Source organism: Tursiops truncatus, chromosome 7, assembly GCF_011762595.2.
Source record: "Tursiops truncatus isolate mTurTru1 chromosome 7, mTurTru1.mat.Y, whole genome shotgun sequence".
NCBI classification, from domain to species: Eukaryota; Metazoa; Chordata; class Mammalia; order Artiodactyla; family Delphinidae; genus Tursiops; species Tursiops truncatus.
Genome location: NC_047040.1, coordinates 6,524,012 through 6,545,314, shown reverse-complemented (window position 1 = coordinate 6,545,314; position 21,303 = coordinate 6,524,012). Strand labels below are relative to the sequence as shown.

At 42.0% G+C, this 21,303-nt stretch overlaps 1 protein-coding gene across 3 annotated transcripts in view; it reads left to right on the top strand.

Annotated features, from left to right (window-relative positions):
* Positions 1-21,303, top strand: part of LOC101329554 (UDP-glucuronosyltransferase 1A1) — a 64,615-nt gene that overhangs the window by 2,247 nt on the left and 41,065 nt on the right. Inside the window, exon 1 of one of the 3 annotated variants that reach the window (XM_019923625.3) lies at positions 15,816-16,091. The exons of the other annotated variants lie outside the window; for them this stretch is intronic. Coding sequence (XP_019779184.1) covers positions 15,903-16,091 — 189 coding nt within the window. The 5' untranslated portion in view covers positions 15,816-15,902. Of the gene's footprint in view, positions 1-15,815; positions 16,092-21,303 lie in introns of those variants that run through there. 3 annotated transcript variants of the gene reach the window in all.

Below are 21,303 nucleotides of genomic sequence, written 5' to 3'. Positions count from 1 at the left end.
TATCTCTGTAAGCTAGAGTCCTTAGGAGTAGTGTTGCTGGGTCAAATAGCATGTACATACTATATTTTAATGAATTCAACAAATTGCTTTCAAAATATTGAACAACCTGACACTTTGGTCAAAAGTATACAAGAGCTCTGTTTTTCTATACCCCCTCCACCTCCAGAAGTTGTCAAAGTTTAAAATTTTTAGCAAAATAATTCTGCATAGCTGCATCAATTTTTGTTTCCTGTTTTCTTAGATATACTGGCCATTTGTATTTCCTCTTTTGTGAGTTATGTATTCACATTCTCTAATCACTTTTATAGAACTTTCTTTTTATAGCTAATTATTATGTCTCTTGAGTATTAGCAATATTAATACTTAGTTTTTTATATGTGCTGCAAATATTTTTTTCCTGGACTGTCTTTCATCTTTCCTCATACGGGACTTTCATTTTTGGGTAGTCAAACTGGTTGACTTTTCCTTTAATGGTTTCTGGATTTCAGCTTGTTTAGATCTTTCCAAGTCTGACATATATAAGCATTTTTTTCTGTATTATGTCTTAATGTTTTAATTCCACCAATGTTAATAGTTTTATTTCTTACAGTAAGAACTTTGCATGGTATAAGGATCTAACTTCATTATTTTTCCTAAATGGGTAGTCCATTATCCCAACATCATTTAATAAAAAATCCTCCTCCATTCATTGAATTGAAATGCATCATTATCATATTTTAAATTCCCATATTTATTTGCATCTGCTTTTGTACTTCCAGTCTTTCTCCACTGATTTATTTATCTATTCATGTGCCAGAACCATATTTTGATTATAGTAGCTTTGTAGTAAGTTTTAATATCTGGTAGGGCATGCCCCATACTCATTATTCTTTTTTTTCCAAGTTTTCTTAGTGATTCTTATAATTTATTCTCCTTCACAAAATTGAAAATTGTTTTATCTAGTCCAAAATATAAAAATAAACCATTAGGGTTCTGTTAATGTGATGTAAAATATTTTTACTCATTTGAGAAAGGTGAGATTGACTAGCTATTAGTATTAGGGAAAGGAACCCCGTTGTTAGGATCAGTAATGGTGCGGATAGGGAGTCCGAAAAGAATATTAATGAGAAATTAAGGCTATTGTCATTGAATTGATTAAGGAGAAGTAAGCTTGTGAGACTAATTAGCAGACTATGGGTTGTGGAGTTAATTCAGACTGTGTTGCTTTTTGATAGTCAAGTTAGGGGTATTAGTATAATTGTGGGGATAATAAATCTTAGCGTTGGAGGAGGTTAAGGTTTCGTACGTAATCGGTGCCATAGGTATTTGATACTATTACTAATCAGGGTAATCTGCGTGCTGCTTCGCAGGCTGCGAACACCGGCAGGATGATTGGTATTATGCTGGCTGAGGTCAAGTGTGAATTTAGGATTGTTAGGGTCGCCAGGATGAATAGGGATAATTTTATGCCTTCTAGACATAGTAGTGAGGATACTAGGTGGGCTAGATATATTAGTAATCCTATAAGGGATATAGTGAAAGCTATAATAATATTTATACACACTAAAGACACTTGGTAATTATGAGTTTAGTCATAATCTAATGAGTCAAAATAATTTGTTTTGTTTTAAACTAAATGCAGTTTAGTTCAGTCCACTCCAGTCCTTTTTGAGCTCACTGTAGGCCAGACTAATTGCCAATAATGAGATTAAAAGTAAAACCATGGTGAGTATTGCTTTTAGATTACTTGTTTGAGTTGCTCAGGGGAGGGGCAGTAGGAGGGCAATTTCTAGGTGGAAAAGGAGGAATGTGATTGCTACTAGGAAAAATTTTATGGAAAAAGGCAGGCGGGCGGATCCTATAAGGTCAAATCCGCATTCATAAGGGCTTGTTTTCTCTGCGTACATGTTTAGCTGGGGGAGTCACAAGGCGATGAGTACAAGCAATGAAGCCAGTGCAGTATGTGTTAATAGGGTCAGTATTAAGTTTTTTATTCTTTTTCGGGGTGTACCGAAACTAACTGATTACAAGTCAGTTGCACCAATTAATACTATAAGAATTATGCGCCTCATCAATAGATAGATACGAAAAGGAAGAGTCATAAAACATCTACAGAATGTCAGTATCAAGCAGTGGCTTCAAAGCCGCTGTGGTGGTTGGATGTGAAGTGGAATTTTCATTGGTGCAGGAAACAAACAATAAGGAAGGTGGACACAGTGATTATGCGCAGTCCGTGGAACCCTGTGGCCAGGAAGAAAGTTGACCCGTATACCCCATCTGAGATCGTACATGGGGCTTTGTAATACTCTGAAGCTTGTAGGGGTGTGAAATAGACGCCCAGGGCAATTGTAATAAAGAGCGCTCGGAGCATGTGCTTGCGATTTCCTTCCATCAGGCTGTGGTGGGCCCAGGCGATAGACACCCAGAGGCTAATAGCACAGAAGTGTTGAGAAGCGGCACCTCTAGGGGGTTTGGAGGGCGAATGCCTGTTGGCGCCCAGCACCCGCCTAATTTAGGGGTAGGGGCGAGGCTTGAGTGATAGAAGGCTCAAAAAAAGCCGGTAAAAAAGAGGACTTCTGAGACGATAAATAAGATTATTCCGTATCAAAGTCCCTTTTGGACGATTGGTGTGTGATGGCCCTGGAAGGTGCTTTCTCGAATAACATCTCGTCATCACTGATATATTGTTAGAGTGTTGGTTAGTAGGCCTAATATTAGTAGAATTATTGAGTTAAGTGGAATCACGTGATTAGGCCCGACGTTATGCGGAGCGTTGAAAGGGCTCCTGTAAGGGGTCAAGGACTGGGGTTTACTATGTGGTACGCGTGGGTCTGGTGGGTCATTATGTGTTGTCATGCAGATATAGGCTTACTAAGAGGGTAAATACATAGGCTGGAATTATAGCAACAGCAAATTCGAGGATAGTGAGTAGGGAGAGAACAACGAATGTAATGAAAGCCGTGATGGTGTTGATGCTTATTAGCGCTAAGATTGGTCCTCCGATTAGATGTATTAATACATGACCTGCTGTAATATTGGCTGTTAATTGCACAGCTAGTGGACCGGCTGGATACACAGGCTGATAGCTGGATAATCACTAGCACAGGGATGAGGGGGGTGGGTGTGCCTTGTGCTAAGAAGTGGGCCAAAAATGCTTTTGTTTTGTTACGGAAACCTGTAATCACGGTGCCGGCTCATAGGGGAATGGCTGTTCCACGTTTATTGAGAGCTGCAAGGTGGGTGTAAACGGGTGGGGTAGTAGTCCCAGAAGGTTGGTTGACCCAATAAATAGAATGAGAGACATCTTTTTGCTATGCTTTTCCTATTCAGAATATAGTACTTCTCTTTACTTATTCAGATCTTGTTTTAAGTCTACCAATGAAAATTTGCATTTTTCTTTGTATGTCTTTTATTTTTCTTATTAAAATTAATTCCTAGGCATTTTATTACTTTGGAAACTATTGTGAACAGAGTATATTTTCATTTCTATTTTGAAGTGGAAATTAAAGTATAGCTTTGCTTTTTGCACATGTATCTTGATCTAGCCATACTACTAATTACTCTTAGTAGTTTGTAAGTTTTTTTAGGTATACAACATCGTCTGCAAATAATAACCTTCCATATGCATACCTCTTATTTTGTTTCACTGAAACATATACCTTCAAAACATCATTGAGTCATTAGTTCAATAACAATTATTCAATAGTTTATGAATAATGTTGAATAGTTGGTCCAGACAGTTTGAATTGGAGTTCAATCACTTGCAATTGAAAAGGTATTTTCAAATACAGGAGTAATATTCCTGGCAAATGCAGAGTCTCTAAATCCAGATGAAATGCTTATCTCACCCTATCATTTTATTAGGGAAGTACTATTGATTTTTATCTATTGATCTGGCTCCTTGTAAGGCTCAGTATGTTTTATAATATAGTCATATTCTTTCACATATTGGGCGTCTTACTTTCCCCTTCGAACTAAGGAGAGGTTACAGATGGATTATGTACTCAGTGAATATATGTTATGGACACTCTGCTTATGTAACTCCTACTACTTAGAGCATGAATCAAGTCTGGCTAGGACAGCATTTTATAAGGGCCTCTGTTCACCTTGCCTTGCCCACTGGGGACCCCTGGATCCTCACATAGCTGAGGAAGTTTCACCCAGACTGGGTACACACACACATACACACAGACACACAGATGATAATGTTGGATTTATTTAGCATGACTGAATGCAAGAAAATGAGAATCAGAATATTGGTTGGGCTGTAGAATGTACAGACTTGTATAAAGCACCCCATTTTTATGAGGAAATTTTTTTGGAATAAAAATTATTAAGCACTTATCATCATACATGTGCTAAAAGTGAATTTAAGTGTTTTTGGAGCAGAGAACATATTATTTTGTTTGTGTAAATTCAAGATGTTATATCAGGCAAACTTTATGTAAAGGGCCAGAAAGTCAGTGTTTTAGATTTTTCATGCCAGTAAATACCCCAGCTCTGACACTTAGCAGCGACATCACCTTGGGTAAGAACCACTGTTTCTAAATAGGTTAAATAGAAAACCACTGTTTCTAAATAGGTTAAACCACATATAAGCAATATCATATGATATTTGTCCTCCTCTGTCTGACTTACTTCACTTAGTATGACAATGGTAAGAACCACTGTTTCTAAATAGGGATAAAATAGTAGCACCACACACAGCTCTTTTCCAGATCAGAAACGATAATGCATGTAGAGGGCCAGGTGTGTGGCAAAGAATCAGTGACAGCTGTAACTGCCATAACTGCATGGTGCTGGGTATTTCCCAGTACGATTATTTCCAACCTTCACAATATTAACAGTAACGATGAGATCAGGCTCTTTTCAAAACAACACGATCAGATGTCAATATTCTCCTCTTGTTGGGAGCCTCCTATGAATTATTTAACCCTCAGATGGATAGAGTCCCCTTAGGGGGAGTTTAGAAATTAAATATAACAAAAGCCAACATGGGTTGACATTGTTATTAGCCCCATTTTGCAGGTAATGAAACTGAGGCACAGAGAGGTTGAGTGAGTTGCCCATGGTCACAGCTCTGGTAAGTGGGGAAGGCAGGATTCCAATGCAGGCATTCTTTTTTTAAAAAAATTACAACATAATTCACCCTTTTAAAATATACAACCAATGGTCTTTAGTATATTCGAAGATATGAATAATCATCATCGTTGTCTCATTCTGGGTCACTTCCTCACTCCAAAAGGACACCCCATGTCCCTTGGCAGTCACTCCCCCTCTTCTCCAGCCCCTGGCAACCACTAATCTACTTTTTGTCTCTGTGGATTTTGTCTCTGTGGTTAATCTACTTTTTGTCTCTGTTCTGGATACAGTAAGTCCCCTACATTCAAATGAGCTCCTTTCTGAGAGCGCATTCATAAGTCCAAATTGTTCATAAGTCCAACATAGTTAGCCTGGGTACCCAACTAACACAATCGGCTGTATAGTACTGTACTGTAATAGGTTTATAATACTTTTCACACAAATAATACATAAAAAACAAACACAACAAATAAAGAAAAAAATTTTAATCTTATATAGTACCTTGAAAGTACAGTAGTACAGTACAACAGCTGGCATACAGGGATGGGCATCGAGTGAACAGGCAAGAAGAGTTACTGACTAGAGGAGGGAGAGGAGGTGGGAGATGGTAGAGCTGAAGGGTCGTCAGCAATAGGAGATGGAGGGCCAGATGCAATTTCACTCACTCACATCCTGGGTTTGAAATAAAGATACTGTACTACTGTACTTTGTACAGTACTGTACAGTAAAGTACACAAAAGCACAACCACTTGTAGAGGATACATGCATGTGACAACATACGCCAGACACATGAACTAACTTACGTGATTGGACATGCAAACGCATGTTCTCATCTTTGAAAGTTCGCAACTTGAAGGTTCGTATGTAGGTTCTTCTGTATTTCAGAAGAATGGAATCGTACAATACATGGTTCTTTGTGACTGCCTTCTTTCATTTACTTTTCAGGGTTCATTCGTTTTGTAGAATGTATTGGTATTTCCCTCCTTTTTATGGCTGAATAATATTCCTTTCTATGGGTATACATATCTATTCATCTGTTCATCAGTTGATGGACATTTGGGCTGTTTTCACTATTTTAGCTATTACGACTAATGCTGCTATGAACATTCATGTACAATGAGTCCAGACATAGAGCTTTCAGAGGCCAAGGGCCTAACCTTTCCCCTAACTGCCTACCTGTGCAGACTGGAAACTCTTGGGAAGCACCCTGCCTGTGACCTTTGCGGAAGTTATATGCAGTGAAATTTGCCCAGGGTGGGCTTGACTAACATCTCCCGGTCTCTGATCTCTCAGTGGACATGACATTTGTTGGCTTTGTGGTGCTACAGAATAACATGCAGTTGGCTTTTTTTTGTTATTTAAAAAAGTCCTTCACTGAACAGATAATCAATTTAAAAAAAATTTTATTGGAGTAGTTGATTTACAATGTTGTGCTACTTTCTGCTGTACAGCAAAATGAATCAGTTATACATATACATATATCCACTCTTTTTTAGATTCCTTTCCAATATAGGTCATTACAGAGTCTTGGGTAGAGTCCCCTGTGCTATATAGTAGGTTTTTATTAGTTACCTATTTTATATACAGTGGAGTGGATATGTCAATCCCACTCTCCCAATTTATCCCTGCCCCCTTTCTCCCTCCCCGGTAACCATAAGATTGTTTTCTACATCTGTGACTATTTTTGTTTTATAAATAAGTTCATTTATACCATTTTTTTAGATTCCACATATAAGCAATATCATATGATATTTGTCCTCCTCTGTCTGACTTACTTCACTTAGTATGACAATGTCTAGGTCCATCCATGTTGCTGCAAATGGCATTATTTCGTTCTATTTTTATGGCTGAGTAATATTCCATTGTACATATGTACCATACCTTCTTTATCCATTCCTCTGTTGGTGAACATTAGGTTGCTTCCATGACCTGGCTATTGTAAATAATGCTGCAATGAACATTGGGGTGCATGTATCTTTTCAAATTATGGTTTTCTTCAGATATATGCCCAAGACTGGGATTGCTGGATCATATGGTAGCTCTATTTTTAGTTTCTTAAGGAACCTCTAGACTGTTCTCCATAGTGGCTGTTACCACTTTACATTCCCACCAACAGTGTAGAAAGGGTTCCCTTTTCTCCACACCCTCTCCAACATTTATTGTTTGTAGATTTTTTTTCTACATCTTTATTGGAGTATAATTGCTTTACAATGTTGTATTAACAAAGTGAATCAGCTATATGTATACATATATCCCCATATCCCCTCCCTCTGGAGCCTCCCTCCCACCCTCCCTATCCCACCCCCTAGGTCGTCACAAAGCATCGAGCTGTCCTATGCAGCAGCTTCCCGCTAGCCATCCATTTTACATTTGGTAGTGTATACATGTCAGTGCTACTCTCTCACTTCATCCCAGCTTCCCCTTCCCCCACTGTGTCCTCAAGTTCCTTCTCTATGTCTGCATCTTTATTCCTGCCCTGCCACTAGGTTCATCAGTACCTTTTTTTAGATTCCATATATATGTGTTACCATATTTGTTTTTCTCTTTCTGACTTACTTCACTCTGTATGACAGACTCTAGGTCCATCCACCTCACTACAAATAACTCAATTTCATTCCTTTTTATGGCTGAGTAATATTCCATTGTATATATGTGCCACATCTTCTTTATCCATTCATCTGTCAATGGACACTTAGTTTGCTTCCATGTCCTGGCTATTGTAAATAGAGCTGCAATGAATATTGGGGTACATGACTCTTTTTGAATTATGGTTTTCTCAGGGTATATGCCCAGTAGGGGGATTGCTGGGTCATATGGTAGCTCTATTTTTAGTTTTTTATGCAACCTCCATACTATTCTCCATAGTGGCTGTATCAATTTACGTTCCCACCAACAGTACAAGAGGGTTCCCTTTTCTCCACACCCTCTCCAGCATTTATTGTTTGTATATTTTTTGATGATGGCCATTCTGACTGGTGTGAGGTGAATTAAATTAACTAATTAATTATTTTTAAAAATTTATTTTATTTATTTTTGGCTGTGTTGGGTCTTCGTTGCTGCATGCGGGCTTTCTCTAGTTGTGGCAAGCAAGGGCTACTCTTCGTTACGGTGCGCGGGCTTCTTATTGCGGTGGCTTCTCTTGTTGTGGAGCATGGGCTCTAGGCGCATGGCCTTCAGTAGTTGTGGCACGTGGGCTCACTAGTTGTGGCTCACGGGCTCCAGAGCACAGGTCCAGCAGTTGTGGTGCACAGGCTTAGTTGCTCTGCGGCATGTGGGGTCTTCTGGGATCAGGGATCGAACCCGTGTTCCCTGCATTGGCAGGCGGATTCTCAACCACTGAGCCACCAGGGAAGCCCGAGGTGAATTTTAAATGTCAGTAAGTATTAAAAATTTACTCTCCCTCCAGCAATGTATAAGTATACCCTTTTCTTCAATTTCTTGCTCACACTTATCTTCAGACTTTAGGTTTTTGCCAGTCCAATAGGTGAAAAATATCTCAAGGTTATCTTAATTTGCATTTCCCTCCTTAACTGTTTATCTTTTTTAAAAAACTTAAGTTGTTTGACCAGTGAAGAAGACAGCTGGAGCTGACCTCCCTCAATGAATATAACTGATGCAACCTCTGATTATATTAGCTCTTCGGGTAACCCCACCATATTCTTGACTCAGTGAATTTGTTGGAAGGCTTTTCGTTGCTTGCAATTTTATTGGCTCAAATACTGGGAAAAATCTCAGGGTATACTGATGACACCAGGACCCATTTTTCACCTTTAATTCTTGTATCTGCTTCTGATGATATCCTTCTGGGTGTCATGATACCCAAGCACCTGGGGCTCTAGCCAGAGTCCTTTCCCCAGGATTCCTAGTAAAGTTCTTCTGCCTCACTGGGTCTCATTAAGTGACACGTCCATCTCTGCACGAATCACTGTGGCCGAAGGGATGAGATGTGCTAATCGGTTGAGGCCTAGGTCACATGTTCTATCCCAGAGCAGCTCACGTGGAGCCTCACCTGAAGTCCAGGGGAGGTCTCTGGGATGAGTCACTTCCTAATGACTTTCCACACTGGACAAATGAAAGATGTTTACAATTTAGATGTCAGGTGTTTCATTGCTAGTTTATCTTATAAATCTATTATCATATAGATTTCTCTGTGTCCTAATCTGAGTTTATTTTAAGAAAATGTGGGTGGGTACTAAATAGGAATATCCCCAGGAAAGGATGATCTGTCAGCTTTTAAGGCAATCATTTTGGGGCTTATAAGCGTTTTGTATTTGAAGTCTTTGATCTTTGTTCTCTTTTAGGTATTTTTTTCCCTATTGTGATACTCGTAGATATTTTTAAATTTAAACTTGAAATTTAAAAACTTCCCCAGCAAGTGAAAGAAATGCTATTAGCTATGGGTATTTTTCTTTCTCTCTCTCTCTTTTTTTTTTAAGGGCAGCCGTCTCCTTTTTAAATTTTTATTATTATTATTTATTATTGTTTGGCTGCACCACGCGGCATGTGGGATCTTATTTCCCTGACCAGGGGTCAAACCCAAGCCCCCTGCAGTGGAAGCGCAGTCTTTTAACCACTGGACCTCCAGGGAAGTCTGGTATTTTTCTATTAATGTTTCTTAGAATATATAGGTCTTTCCATGGTAGATTTTGGTCTTTATCAGTTCTGGAAAGCTTTATTCTTTTGCCATTGCATTGTATCTTTTCAATTTATCCTATTTTTAAAACAATTAATGCTATTGAGGTATTATTTACATATAATAAAAGGCACCATTTTAACTGTACATTTCTGAGTTACAATTTTATATACCCATGTAACTGTCACCACAGTCAAGATATGGGACACTTCCATCACTCCAGTAACTGGCCTTGTGTTCTATCCCAGTCAACCAACACTTTCCCTAGACCTTAGGCAACCGCTGATCTGGTATCTGTCACTGAGATTAGAATAATCTTTAATAGAGTTTCATCTGAATGGAATTATACAAATATGAATGGAAAAAAGCTGCTATGAATATTTGACTACATGTGTTTATGTGAGTAAATCGTTTTGTATTTCTTGGGTAAATACTTGGAAGCAGGATTGCTGGGTCGTATGGTAGGTGTATGTAAACTTTATAAGGAACAGCCAAACTGCTTTTTAAAGTAATTGTACTAAAAAATAAAAATAAAGTAATTGTACTATTTTACATTCCTACCTCTGCATTCTTGCTGACACTTGCTATTATCAGTTTTTTATATCTTAACCACTCTTGTGGCTGCGTAGTAGAATTTCATTGTGACTTTAATTTTCATTTCTTTCTTTCTTTCCTTCCTTCCTTCTTTTTTGGTCACACCACGTGGCTTGCGGTATCTCAGTTCCCGGACCAGGGATTGAACCTGGGCCACAGCAGTGAAAGCACCGAATCTTAACCACTAGGCCACCAAGGGACTCCCTAATTTGCATTTTTTTATGACTGCTGCTGATGAATGTCTTTTCATGTGCTTACTGATCACATGCATATCTTTAAAAAGAAAAGTGTCCCTTCAAATCTTCTGCTCATTTTTATTGGGGTAGTTGCCTTCTTATTTTTGAGCTGTAAGAGTTCTTTATATGCTCTGGATACAAGTCCTTTGTCAGATACATGTTTTGCTGATGTTTTCTCCTGGTGTGTGGTTTATATTATATTTTTAAAATAATGTCTTTCAAAGAGCACACGTTTTAAATTTTGATAAAATCCGACTAATCAATTTTTTAATAGTTTGTACTTTTTGTGTCCTAAGAAATCTTTGCCTACCCTAAGGTATGAAGATTTGGTCCTATGTTTTCTTCAAAACGTTTAAATAGTTTTAGTTTCTCTGTTTAGGTTTATGGGAGTGGCAGTGGGGAATACCATCTCTCAGGGGTCAGGCTCGAGAGATGTCGTTTTCTATTTCTGGCCTTTTTTGGGGTGACCTCACCCACACCCCTGGCTTCAATCACCACCATATCCTGATGGTGCCAAGTCCATCTGTGCAATCCAGGCCCCTCCTCTGCTCCAGATCCGTGAAGCCAACTCGCTTGGACATAACCTCCTGGTGTTTCACAGGCACAAGGAACACAGGCTCCTCCCTCCCCACAGCCCTGCTTCTCCCCAGGGCCCGCATCTCTGTGAAGGTACCACCATCCTCCCAGGGGTCCAGCTTTCCCCAGGGGCTCCAAGTACAAGAAGTGCAAGTAGAGATCAGATGACACCAACGTCTAAGTAAAATGCCACTGCATTAATGTAGAATGGAAGAGAGCCCTTTAATGGGACAAGAACAGTCTCACTCCTCTGCAGGTGTGTTCCTGCCCTCACCCCAATACTCACAGATATTTTAATTGGTTTGGGGGAATAGCTCAGGGGCTGAAATATTTCACCCATAGCTAAGAACCCCTTTCTATTGCCCAGTCTACGCACAACGTCCAGATCCAGACCATCCTCCCCTGGGCAGTGTGGGATGCCCTCTGCGGCCCTGTCCCTGCCTTCTCTGGACCCGTCCTTCCTGCGCTGTCCTCTGTGAGTGCCCCCTAGCAGATGCTTCCTCTACTGCCTCTCACATCTGTTCTGTCTCCAGTGCTTCTGTAACCTTGATTCAGCCCCTCACCTCACACAAACAGCCTCTGAATATGACACCTGGGGTCCAGGTTGACCCCTCTGAACTATTCCCTACTTCTTTGCAAAAGGGACTTTTAAAAAACACAAACTTGGCCAGGCCACAACAACTTTAGTTGTTGCCCGGGACTTCGGGATGAATCTCAAGCCCCCAGCTTGTGGTCCCCAGTTATAGGTTAAATTGTGGCCCCCTCGAAAAAGATACGTTGTAATCCTAACCCTTAGCACCTCAGAATACGAGCTTATTTGGACACTGTGTTTACAGAGGTAGTCGGGTTAATGAGGTCATTTGGGTTGACCCCAATCCCATATGACCAGTGTCCTTATGAAAAGAGATTTAGCCACAGAGACAGACATGCACAGAAGGAAGATAATGTAAAGACACCCGAGGGAAGACGGGAAGAGTGATGCCCCTATAAGCCAAGGAAGACAAGGTTGCAGGCAAATACCAGAAGCTGGAAGAGGCGAGGAAAGGTTCTCCTTCAGAGCCTTCAGAGGGAGCGTGGCCTTGCTGACACCTTGATTTGGACCGTGCCCTCAGAATGTGAGACAATAAATTTCTGCTGTTCTAAGTCACCCAGTTTTGGGCACTTCGTTACAGCAGCCCTAGAGGTGAATACAGCCCTCTCCGTTTTCAGCCTCCTGCTTCCCGCGCTTGTATGCTTCGTGAGTTTGCCAAGGTGTACAGTCCTCTTACTGTTAGGAATGCTTCCTGCCATGTCCATGCCTCTGTGCAGGTGGGGCCCATCAAAGCACCAAATATGACTTGCCCTCTTGCAAAAAGCCATAAAAATTGGTGTTGGGAAAGGCAGCCTCATGCACGCAGTGTTTTGGCCCTCACTTGGCGGCATAAGAATGGGCCCTGGCTTAGAACTCTTCCTTACCAAGAGCCTATGCCGGGCTTATCACCTTGTGCGGGAGTGTCTTTCCCTGTTTCAGTTTAGTGACTGCCCTTTTGTCTTTGTTTGAAGTGTGTGCATCTTATGGCACTTGGCCAACTCTCCTGTTATATCTGTCCTCCTCGGAGAGGGGATGGAGTCTTTCCACTGCGGCACAGGGGGGATGCATGTATGCAAATTGCCTTGCATCAGGCATCATGGGAGACGGACTGGCCATGGCAGACTGATGCCCAGTGTTGGAGCTGAACTTGCTCTGTATCTTCTCTGCATAAGTAAAGTATTGTCCCATCCAGTGCGTGACTGCACCGTGTTCTTCTTGGCGACTCAGATACCGACATGCAGTGGGCAGAGGTGTTTGTACTTCTATTCCTGGTGGCTGGCATAGTGATGATCTTTGCTATTCTCCATGTAGTTGGTGTCCTGCTCTGGGATTGGTGACCAGTGCCCGGTAATCTGCTTGACAGATATGATAGGATATAAGCTGGGAGTAGAGGTCAGAAACTGAGCCTTGGGGGAAAACCTGCAGTTATGTGGCTGGGACAGAAAAAGAGAGCATAGATGTGGCTGTTGGAGGGGAAATAAGAGAATCAGGACCATGGACGCACAGCTTCCAAGGATGATGCAGGGTTGCCAAGGAAACACACCACAGCTTGGTGGAGACATTAGGGGCTTGTCAAGTCCACTGCCCCAGGGTGATGCCGGCTCCCTGGGGGTGATGGGCTGACTGAGGTGCTGGCTACTTTCTGGCCACATGGGCACAAGTGGGTTGTGGATAGTCTCCCTGTTGAGAGGTAGGAGCTGGTGCATCGGGCAAGGGCAGAGTTGGAGAGGTGGGTGCTATCATGGGCAGGGAAACTCTCCTCTGGCTCTTGGCCACCCTGGGGCTCCCATGCCATCTGCTGTCTCCTTCATCCCTTTCAACCTCCACTGCTTTGGCTTGCTCTCCAGTGCCTGCAGATAGCCTTTCAAAAAGAAGTATTTCCCGGGAATTCCCTGGTGGTCCAATGGTTAGGACCTGGAGCTCCCACTGCTGGGGCAGAGTTTGATCCCCAGTCAATCCCACAAGCCGTATGGCAGGGGCAAAAAACAAAATTTCCCAAGGGATTATAATCATTATGTGTGGGAGCATTGGACTGATACGAGCTACTCCTACCGGAAGCCAGAAATGCTTCTAGGTGAATTTAAAAATATATATATTTTTGGTCATATTACAAATCCCAGGGAGATTTTGCTTGGCCTGCCATTACATCTACAGCTTAAATGGGGGCAAAATCAAGAGTGTTGCAATGTTAAATCTTCCCACGCAGGATGTTGTATGCCTCTTCATTTATTTTATTCTAGTCTAGATTGATATCTCTAACTGGAGCAGAGAAAACACCACCACCCTTTCCAATCCCCGAAGTGCACTGTGTATCCTTACTTGGCTTATAGCATCTGTATTAGGTTGAGTGGCAAAGCATGGCAGCTGATCACAGTGAGGAAAGCCAGAATGTTGCCCTGGATACTCACTGACAGGTGTCCATTGCAGTTAGAGCCAGACCAGTAACAGGGGCTACTGAGTTCTTGGCAAATGAAGGGGATACAGCTCTCCTAACTTGCTGCTTCTGCCACCAGATAGGGTGTCGCTAGATTCCCTGGTGGCTGGAAACCCAAACAGCAGCTTCTCTTGCTAACAACACTGACAGCAGCTGCAGCAGCAAAAACAGACTTGAAGTCCCACCCTCCCGGCGGCCCTGCTCCCTTCCCTAGCATATCCTTATACCCTGAAAGTAGCACGTGAGCAGCCTTGATCCTACACTCTCAAGAAATTCTGCATGGCTGTTTGTGGAAATGAATGGGGGACAGAAACGATGGGATTTAACCTGGGAGTAGAGGACAGAAACTGAGCCTTGGGGAAAACATGCAGTTATGTGGCTGGGACGGAAAGAGGATCCAGAAAGAGAGAGCATAGATGTTGCTGTTGGAGGGGAAATAAGAGAAGCAGGACCCTGGACTCACAGCCTCCAAGGATGGTTAAAGCAAACGCTGCCTGCACAGTGGCAGCTGGTATGACACAGGAGGCGTCTTGGTGTGCAACGTGTTGCTCAGTGGTGGATCCCTAATGGGGGTAACTTTCTCCGAAAGGGAAGCCTCAGCCTGGCCGGTCCTGCGGCCTGGGACAGGATATCGCTATGGCAGAAGCCATGGGTGCAGAAGAGCGTGCTCAGTGAGAGAGAGAGAGCTGGGCAGCCCAAGGAGCCCTCCCGCACCATCCCCAGGGCGGACGGGACACGGAGATGTCCGTATCTTGCTGAGCACGTGTGGGCATCAGTCTCTGTAGCAGGGCCGGACTCATGGGCCCCACCTCAGAAGGTCCCACAGATTATGGAGCCCCTCTGTTCTGGAGGAATGTGTCCTCATCAGGACTTAGGACTGTAAATGACCTTGGAGCAGAATCTGAACATAAACTATAAGTTGTAACAAAGGCCCAGATTAATGTACACCCCAGTCCCTAAACAGAGTAGCAGAAGACTGGAGCCCGCAGCATCAGAAGAGGAATTCAGAGAGCCTGCTCCGAGGCCAGGGGACGGCGCTCTCTGACTCCACTCTGTCATTGCTAAGGGTTGCCTTGTCCATTGACGCCTTAGATAACGGCAACCCTTGTTCCATGAGGTAGACACAGAATTCTCAACCAACGCTTCTGCTGTCCTTCCTCCGGAATCCCTCCAGATATTTCCATAGCTGACAGCCACTTGAATAGACTCTGCCCTGAACGTTGCAAGAGGTGTCCCCATGTGGAACGGGAACAAAACGGACAGCCGGCATCCCCTCGCCGCTGAGAGAAAGCCGTCTTGGCAATGTTATATATTTTCCTGGATGTGCTCTGTGTTCACCCATGATTGGGGGAAAGAGTTGAAAGAGTTATCAAATAAGGTCACACCCAGCAGAGAGGTTCTGGCTGGGACTAGGGCATAGGTGACCCCGCAGAGCTCAGTCACAGCCCCATAGAACATGGTTAACAGAGAAATAGGAGGTGATGGAAGGGAATGCGCAGGCACAGCCTTGCTTTGGGCATTGGATGAAAAACAAGAGAGTGAACTAGAATGCTCCCCAGAGGGAGCAGCAGAGTCAGATGAGTTTTTCCAAGGTAAGGGGGAGTGGTCTTTCCCTAGGTGAAAGCAGAGGTTATGAAACACAGGGATAGACTTATTCTGTAATGATTAATGTAATGAGGGAGCACTGCCTTCCAATTACATGCCATTTTGCTTAAGAGGCCTGATGATAAGATAAAGAAAACAAATGCAGGCGGCACAGCCTGAACGGAAAGTCAGCTGCTTTGGGCTTCTGCAGAGATGTCCCTGGGGCTGCAGCTTCCCTGGCAGTTGCTCCCTGGCCTCTTGCTCTGCCTGTGCGTCGGGCGATGGGCCGAGGCTGGGAAGGTGCTGGTGGTCCCCATGGAGGGCAGCCACTGGCTCAGCATGCGGGAGGCCGTGCGGGAGCTCCATGCCAGAGGTCACGAAGCAGTGGTCGTTTCTCCCGAGGTGAATATGCACATCAAGGCAGAGGACTTTTTCACCATGAGAACCTATGCTGTCCCATACACCCAGGATGAATTTGATTACATCGTGACAGGCAAGACTCATCTGTTTTTTGAAAGAATACATTTTCTAACACTGTTTTTGGAAACTATGGCCTCTTTGAAAAATGTGTCTTTGGTCTTTCAAAGGTCTTGTGAGGAACTATTGTATAACAGGGACCTGATCAGGCACCTGAATGCCAGTTCCTTTGATGTGGTTTTAACGGACCCCGTTTACCCCTGCGGAGCGGTGCTGGCTAAGTACCTGTCGATTCCAGCTGTGTTTTTTTTGCGTTCCATTCCATGTAACTTAGATACTGAGGGCACAGCGTGCCCAAAGCCTTTTTCGTATGTTCCTAGTTTACTAACAATGAATTCAGACCACATGACATTCTTCCAAAGGGTCAAGAACCTGCTCTACCCTTTGAGCTTCAAGTACATTTGCCAACTTTCTTTTACTCCTTATGCACGTATGGCCTCTGAGCTTCTTCACAGAGAGGTGTCGCTGGTGGAAATTTTTGACTCTGCATCCATTTGGCTGTTCAGAGGAGACTTTGTGATGGACTACCCCCGGCCAATCATGCCCAACATGGTCTTCATTGGGGGTATCAACTGTGCCAACAGGAAACCATTATCTCGGGTCTGTATTGGTGCTTTTATTCAATCAATGTTCCAAGTGGAGCCTATTGTTTTAAAAAACAACTTACTTCCAGGTGCTTATTTAGCTACTGATCTTTTTAAAGATTTCCACCGGGCTTCCCTGGTGGCGCAGTGATCGAGAGTCCGCCTGACGATGCGGGGGACGCGGGTTCGTGCCCCGGTCCGGGAAGATCCCACGTGCCGCGGAGCGGCTGGGCCCGTGAGCTATGGCCGCTGAGCCTGTGCGTCCGGAGCCTGTGCTCCGAGGCCACAACAGTGAGAGGCCCGCAAAAAAAAAAAAAAAAAAAAAAAGATTTCCACCTCTCATTCTCCTTCTAACAGTCTTTGGTGAGATAAATTGTTAAAGTGCCTCCAGTAGTGCAGTAAAGGTTTGCGATGGTCTTTGAGAGGAATGAGAGGAAGCGGTGAGGGTCCATAATAGGATTGACAAGCAATGGTGTGATTCAACCGTGATCACCCTTTAGTAAAGGCATGTTCGTAACAGTTGTGCAATTTTCTCCAGCTGAGTAGGAGCAGAGAACTTGAGCTGTGAATCCATCCATCAGGGGTTTTTGCTTGAGGGTGTTCAAGAAGGATGAAAGAACTGGCAAATTACATTTGTTTAAAAATTTTTTTTAAACACTTCTTTTTTTTTTACAAGCCTGGCTTTGTTTGTTGTTGTTGTTGTTGTTTAACTTAATTAATTAATTTGTTTATTTTTGGCTGCATTGGGTCTTTGTTGCTGCACACGGGCTTTCTCTAGTTGCGGCAAGTGGGGGCTACTCCTCGTTGCGGTGCGCGGGCTTCTCATTGTGGTGGCTTCTCTTGTTGCGGAGCACAGGCTCTAGGTGCGTGGGTTTTAGTAGTTGTGGCACACGGGCTCAGTAGTTGTGGCTCGCGGGCTCTAGAGCGCAGGCTCAGTAGTTGTGGTGCATGGGCTTGGTTGCTCCGTGGCATATGGGATCTTCCCAGACCAGGGCTCGAACCCGTGTCCCCTGCACTGGCAGGCGGATTCTTAACCACTGCTCCACCAGGGAAGTCCCAATTACATTGGTTGACCTGATAGTTCTTAGTGGTTTTGTCTTGGAATGGACGGAGGTGTGGTCACAGGAGACCTAAACACCAAAAGGAAGCAGAAGTTTCAGAGAGGTCGAAAAATTAAGTGGAAGTGAGACAATGCCAGAGAGAGAAGTTGGGGTCTCTGTGATCAGAGAAAGAAATAATTGAGTCCAACTTTTCAGAGATGGAGCTGTGCTGATGAGAAGTCTTCTGACCAGGAGTTGGTGTCTGGAGTAAAATGTGGGGATGAACCAGAGTTTGATGGCATGTCAGATAGGTCTTCTGCTTGGGACACTGAGGGCATCAAAGGATAGTGGCAGGGGCTAGAGAGGAGATAAAACTGAGCCTATAAACTCAGTGAAGGTGGGGACAGTGATGCTGAGAAATGAGTCTCAAAGAGGAAGGGTTTGTTAGGAGGGGCTGACCACATCACCAAACCTACCCCGGCCCAAGCCACCCCACCCCAAGTTTCCATGACAGGAACTACTGCTTTCCTCATCCTTTCAGAGTCTTCTTAGGTTAAACCTGAATATTTGAGTTTAATTGAAATAGGACTCTTGGGGGCCAGATTTGTTCCTTAATCCACTGAGTTAGCCATCCTTTTTGCCCTTTTATGTAATAGTCACTGAATTTATATTAACTTCCGTGACTTTAGATCTCTTATAGTTTTTGTATTCTTACTTTTGTATCTCTTTTTATTAATGTAGTATATGTTATTGCACAGGACTCTAACTTCATTTTTCTTTTTTGCTCACACCATAAAGGATCTATTCTACTGGTTTTTTCTTCCTATATGCAATGCATTTGACCAGTTATAAAATATGTATGTATATATTAGATTTGTAAAAAGGGAAAGTAGGGAGGCATTTTAAAAAACAATTGCCGCTCTTTTCTTTTTACTTTTTCTGTGTGAATATATTCTCTAGAGTAGACTGCATTGGTTCAAATCCTCACTACCATTTTATAGCTGAATGACCTTGGGTGGGTGACCTAACCATTCTGACCTTAATACTGTCACAGAGAGCACACAAATGTTATCTATTATCATTATTTAAAAGGTGCCAAGCAAGCCAAGGTATGTCATCTGGCGGCACGTAGATATGTTTGTGCCAGTTTATTTGGTACATGAAAGATCATCTACACTGAAATTCTCAAGTTTTGTACATTGTAAGCACAGCATTATCTTTTTTGTTCCACTAGCTTTTGTTTTACTTTGAGATTTTGTCATTCTTATTTATTTGGCTTGGTTTACCCTTAGATGTGACTCCTTTAAATGTTTATGGAAATTCTTCTCAAAATATGAAAGACTAAAGTCTAAAGTTTTAATATTTTTGTTCCTTTTCTTCTTAAAGTTTATGATGGGTTGAATTATATTATTGGTCTTCTCAAAGAAATAACTTTTGGATTTGCTTATTCTTTTTACTATTTTTGTTTTCTATTTCATTAATCGCAGCTTATTGTTTTTATTAATGCTATCATCCTTGTATCCCTTGATTTATGTTATAGCTGTTTTTCTCATTTCCTTAGGTAAGCATTAAGTTCCTTTATGTTTTCTTAATAATGAAGAATTGAAGGTCATACATAAAACGTTTTCTTGAATCCTTAGATTTTGGTATAAATTGCTCTCATTTTCTTTCTCTTAAATTTACATTATTGATTTCCTCTTTGAGTCCGTGGCTATCTATTTTTTTTAACAAGGCTGTTTCTTAATTCCCATATAGTTAAGATGTTTTGTAGCCATCATTCTCTTATTTTTCTCTAATGATTTTGAATTATAATCAGAGAATGTTTCTTGTGGGGTCACTGCTTTAAAAAATTTCTTAATAGGTTTTCTTTATGGTCTAGTACAGAATTATCCAATAGAAATATACTGCAAGCCACATATGTAATTAAAGGCTTTTTAGTAGACATATTAAAAAAAGCAAAATGAGTGTTAAAATTAATTTTAGTAATATATTTTATTGAATCAAATATATCAAAAACATGATCCATTAAACATATACTCAATATAAAAATTTTTTCAGGTACTCATTTGCCATTGTTTCTTCCAGTTTTATTGAGATATAATTGACATGCAGCACTGTATAAGCTTAAGGTGGACAGCATAGTGATTGACTTACCTAGATCATGAGACGCTTACCACAGTAAGTTTAGTGATCACCCATCATCGCATATGGATCCAAAATTAAAGGAACAGAAAATTTTTTTTTCCTTAGGATGAGAACTCTTAGAATTTACTCTCAGCGACTTTCATAGATAACATAGAGCAGTGCTAATTATCTTTACCATGTTGTACATTACATCCCTAGCACTTATTTCTCTTACAACTGGAAGTTTGTACCCTTTGACCGCCTTCATCCAATTCCCCCTCCCCCCATTCCACGCTTCTGGTGGCCACAAATTGAATTTCTATTTCTATAAGCTTGTTTGTTTGTTTTTGAAGTATAATTGACCTACAGCACTATGTTAGCTCCTATCACACTACATAGTGATTCAGTACTTCCATACACTTCAAAATAATCACTACAGTAAATCAGGCTATGATATTCACCGTAGAAAGATATTACGTAACTGTTGACAGTATTTCTCACACTCTAATTTCTTACCTGTAACATATATTTTGCAACTGAAGTTTGTATCTTAATCCCTCCCACCCATTTCTCATCTTTCCGTACTCCTCTCCACTCTATCAACTACCTGTTTGTTCTCTGTATCTATGAGTCTGTTTCTGTTTTTTTTTTTTAAACATCTTTATTGGAGTATAATTGCTTTACAATGGTGTGTTAGTTTCTGCTTTACAACACAATGAATCAGTTATATATATACACATATGTTCCCATATCTCTTCCCTCTTGCGTCTCCCTCCCTCCCACCCTCCCTATCCCACCCCTCTAGGCGGTCACAAAGCACCGAGCTGATCTCCCTGTGCTATGCGGTTGCTTCCCACTAGCTATCTACCTTACGTTTGGTGGTGTATATATGTCCATGCCTCTCTCTCACTTTGTCATAGCTTACCCTTCCCCCTCCCCATATCCTCAAGTACATTCTCTAGTAGGTCTGTGTCTTTATTCCTGTTTTACCCCTAGGTTCTTCATGACATTTTTTTTTCTTAAATTCCATATATATGTGTTAGCATACGGTATTTGTCTCTCTCTTTCTGACTTACTTCACTCTGTATGACAGACTCTAGGTCTATCCACCTCATTACAAATAGCTCAATTTCGTTTCTTTTTATGGCTGAGTAATATTCCATTGTATATATGTGCCACATCTTCTTTATCCATTCATCTGATGATGGACACTTAGGTTGTTTCCATCTCCTGGCTATTGTAAACAGAGCTGCAATGAACATTATGGTACATGACTTTTTTTTTTTTTTTTTTTTTTGCTGTACGCGGGCCTCTCACCATTGTGGCCTCTCCCGTTGTGGAGCACAGGCTCTGGAGGCACAGGCTCAGCGGCCATGGCTCACGGGCCCA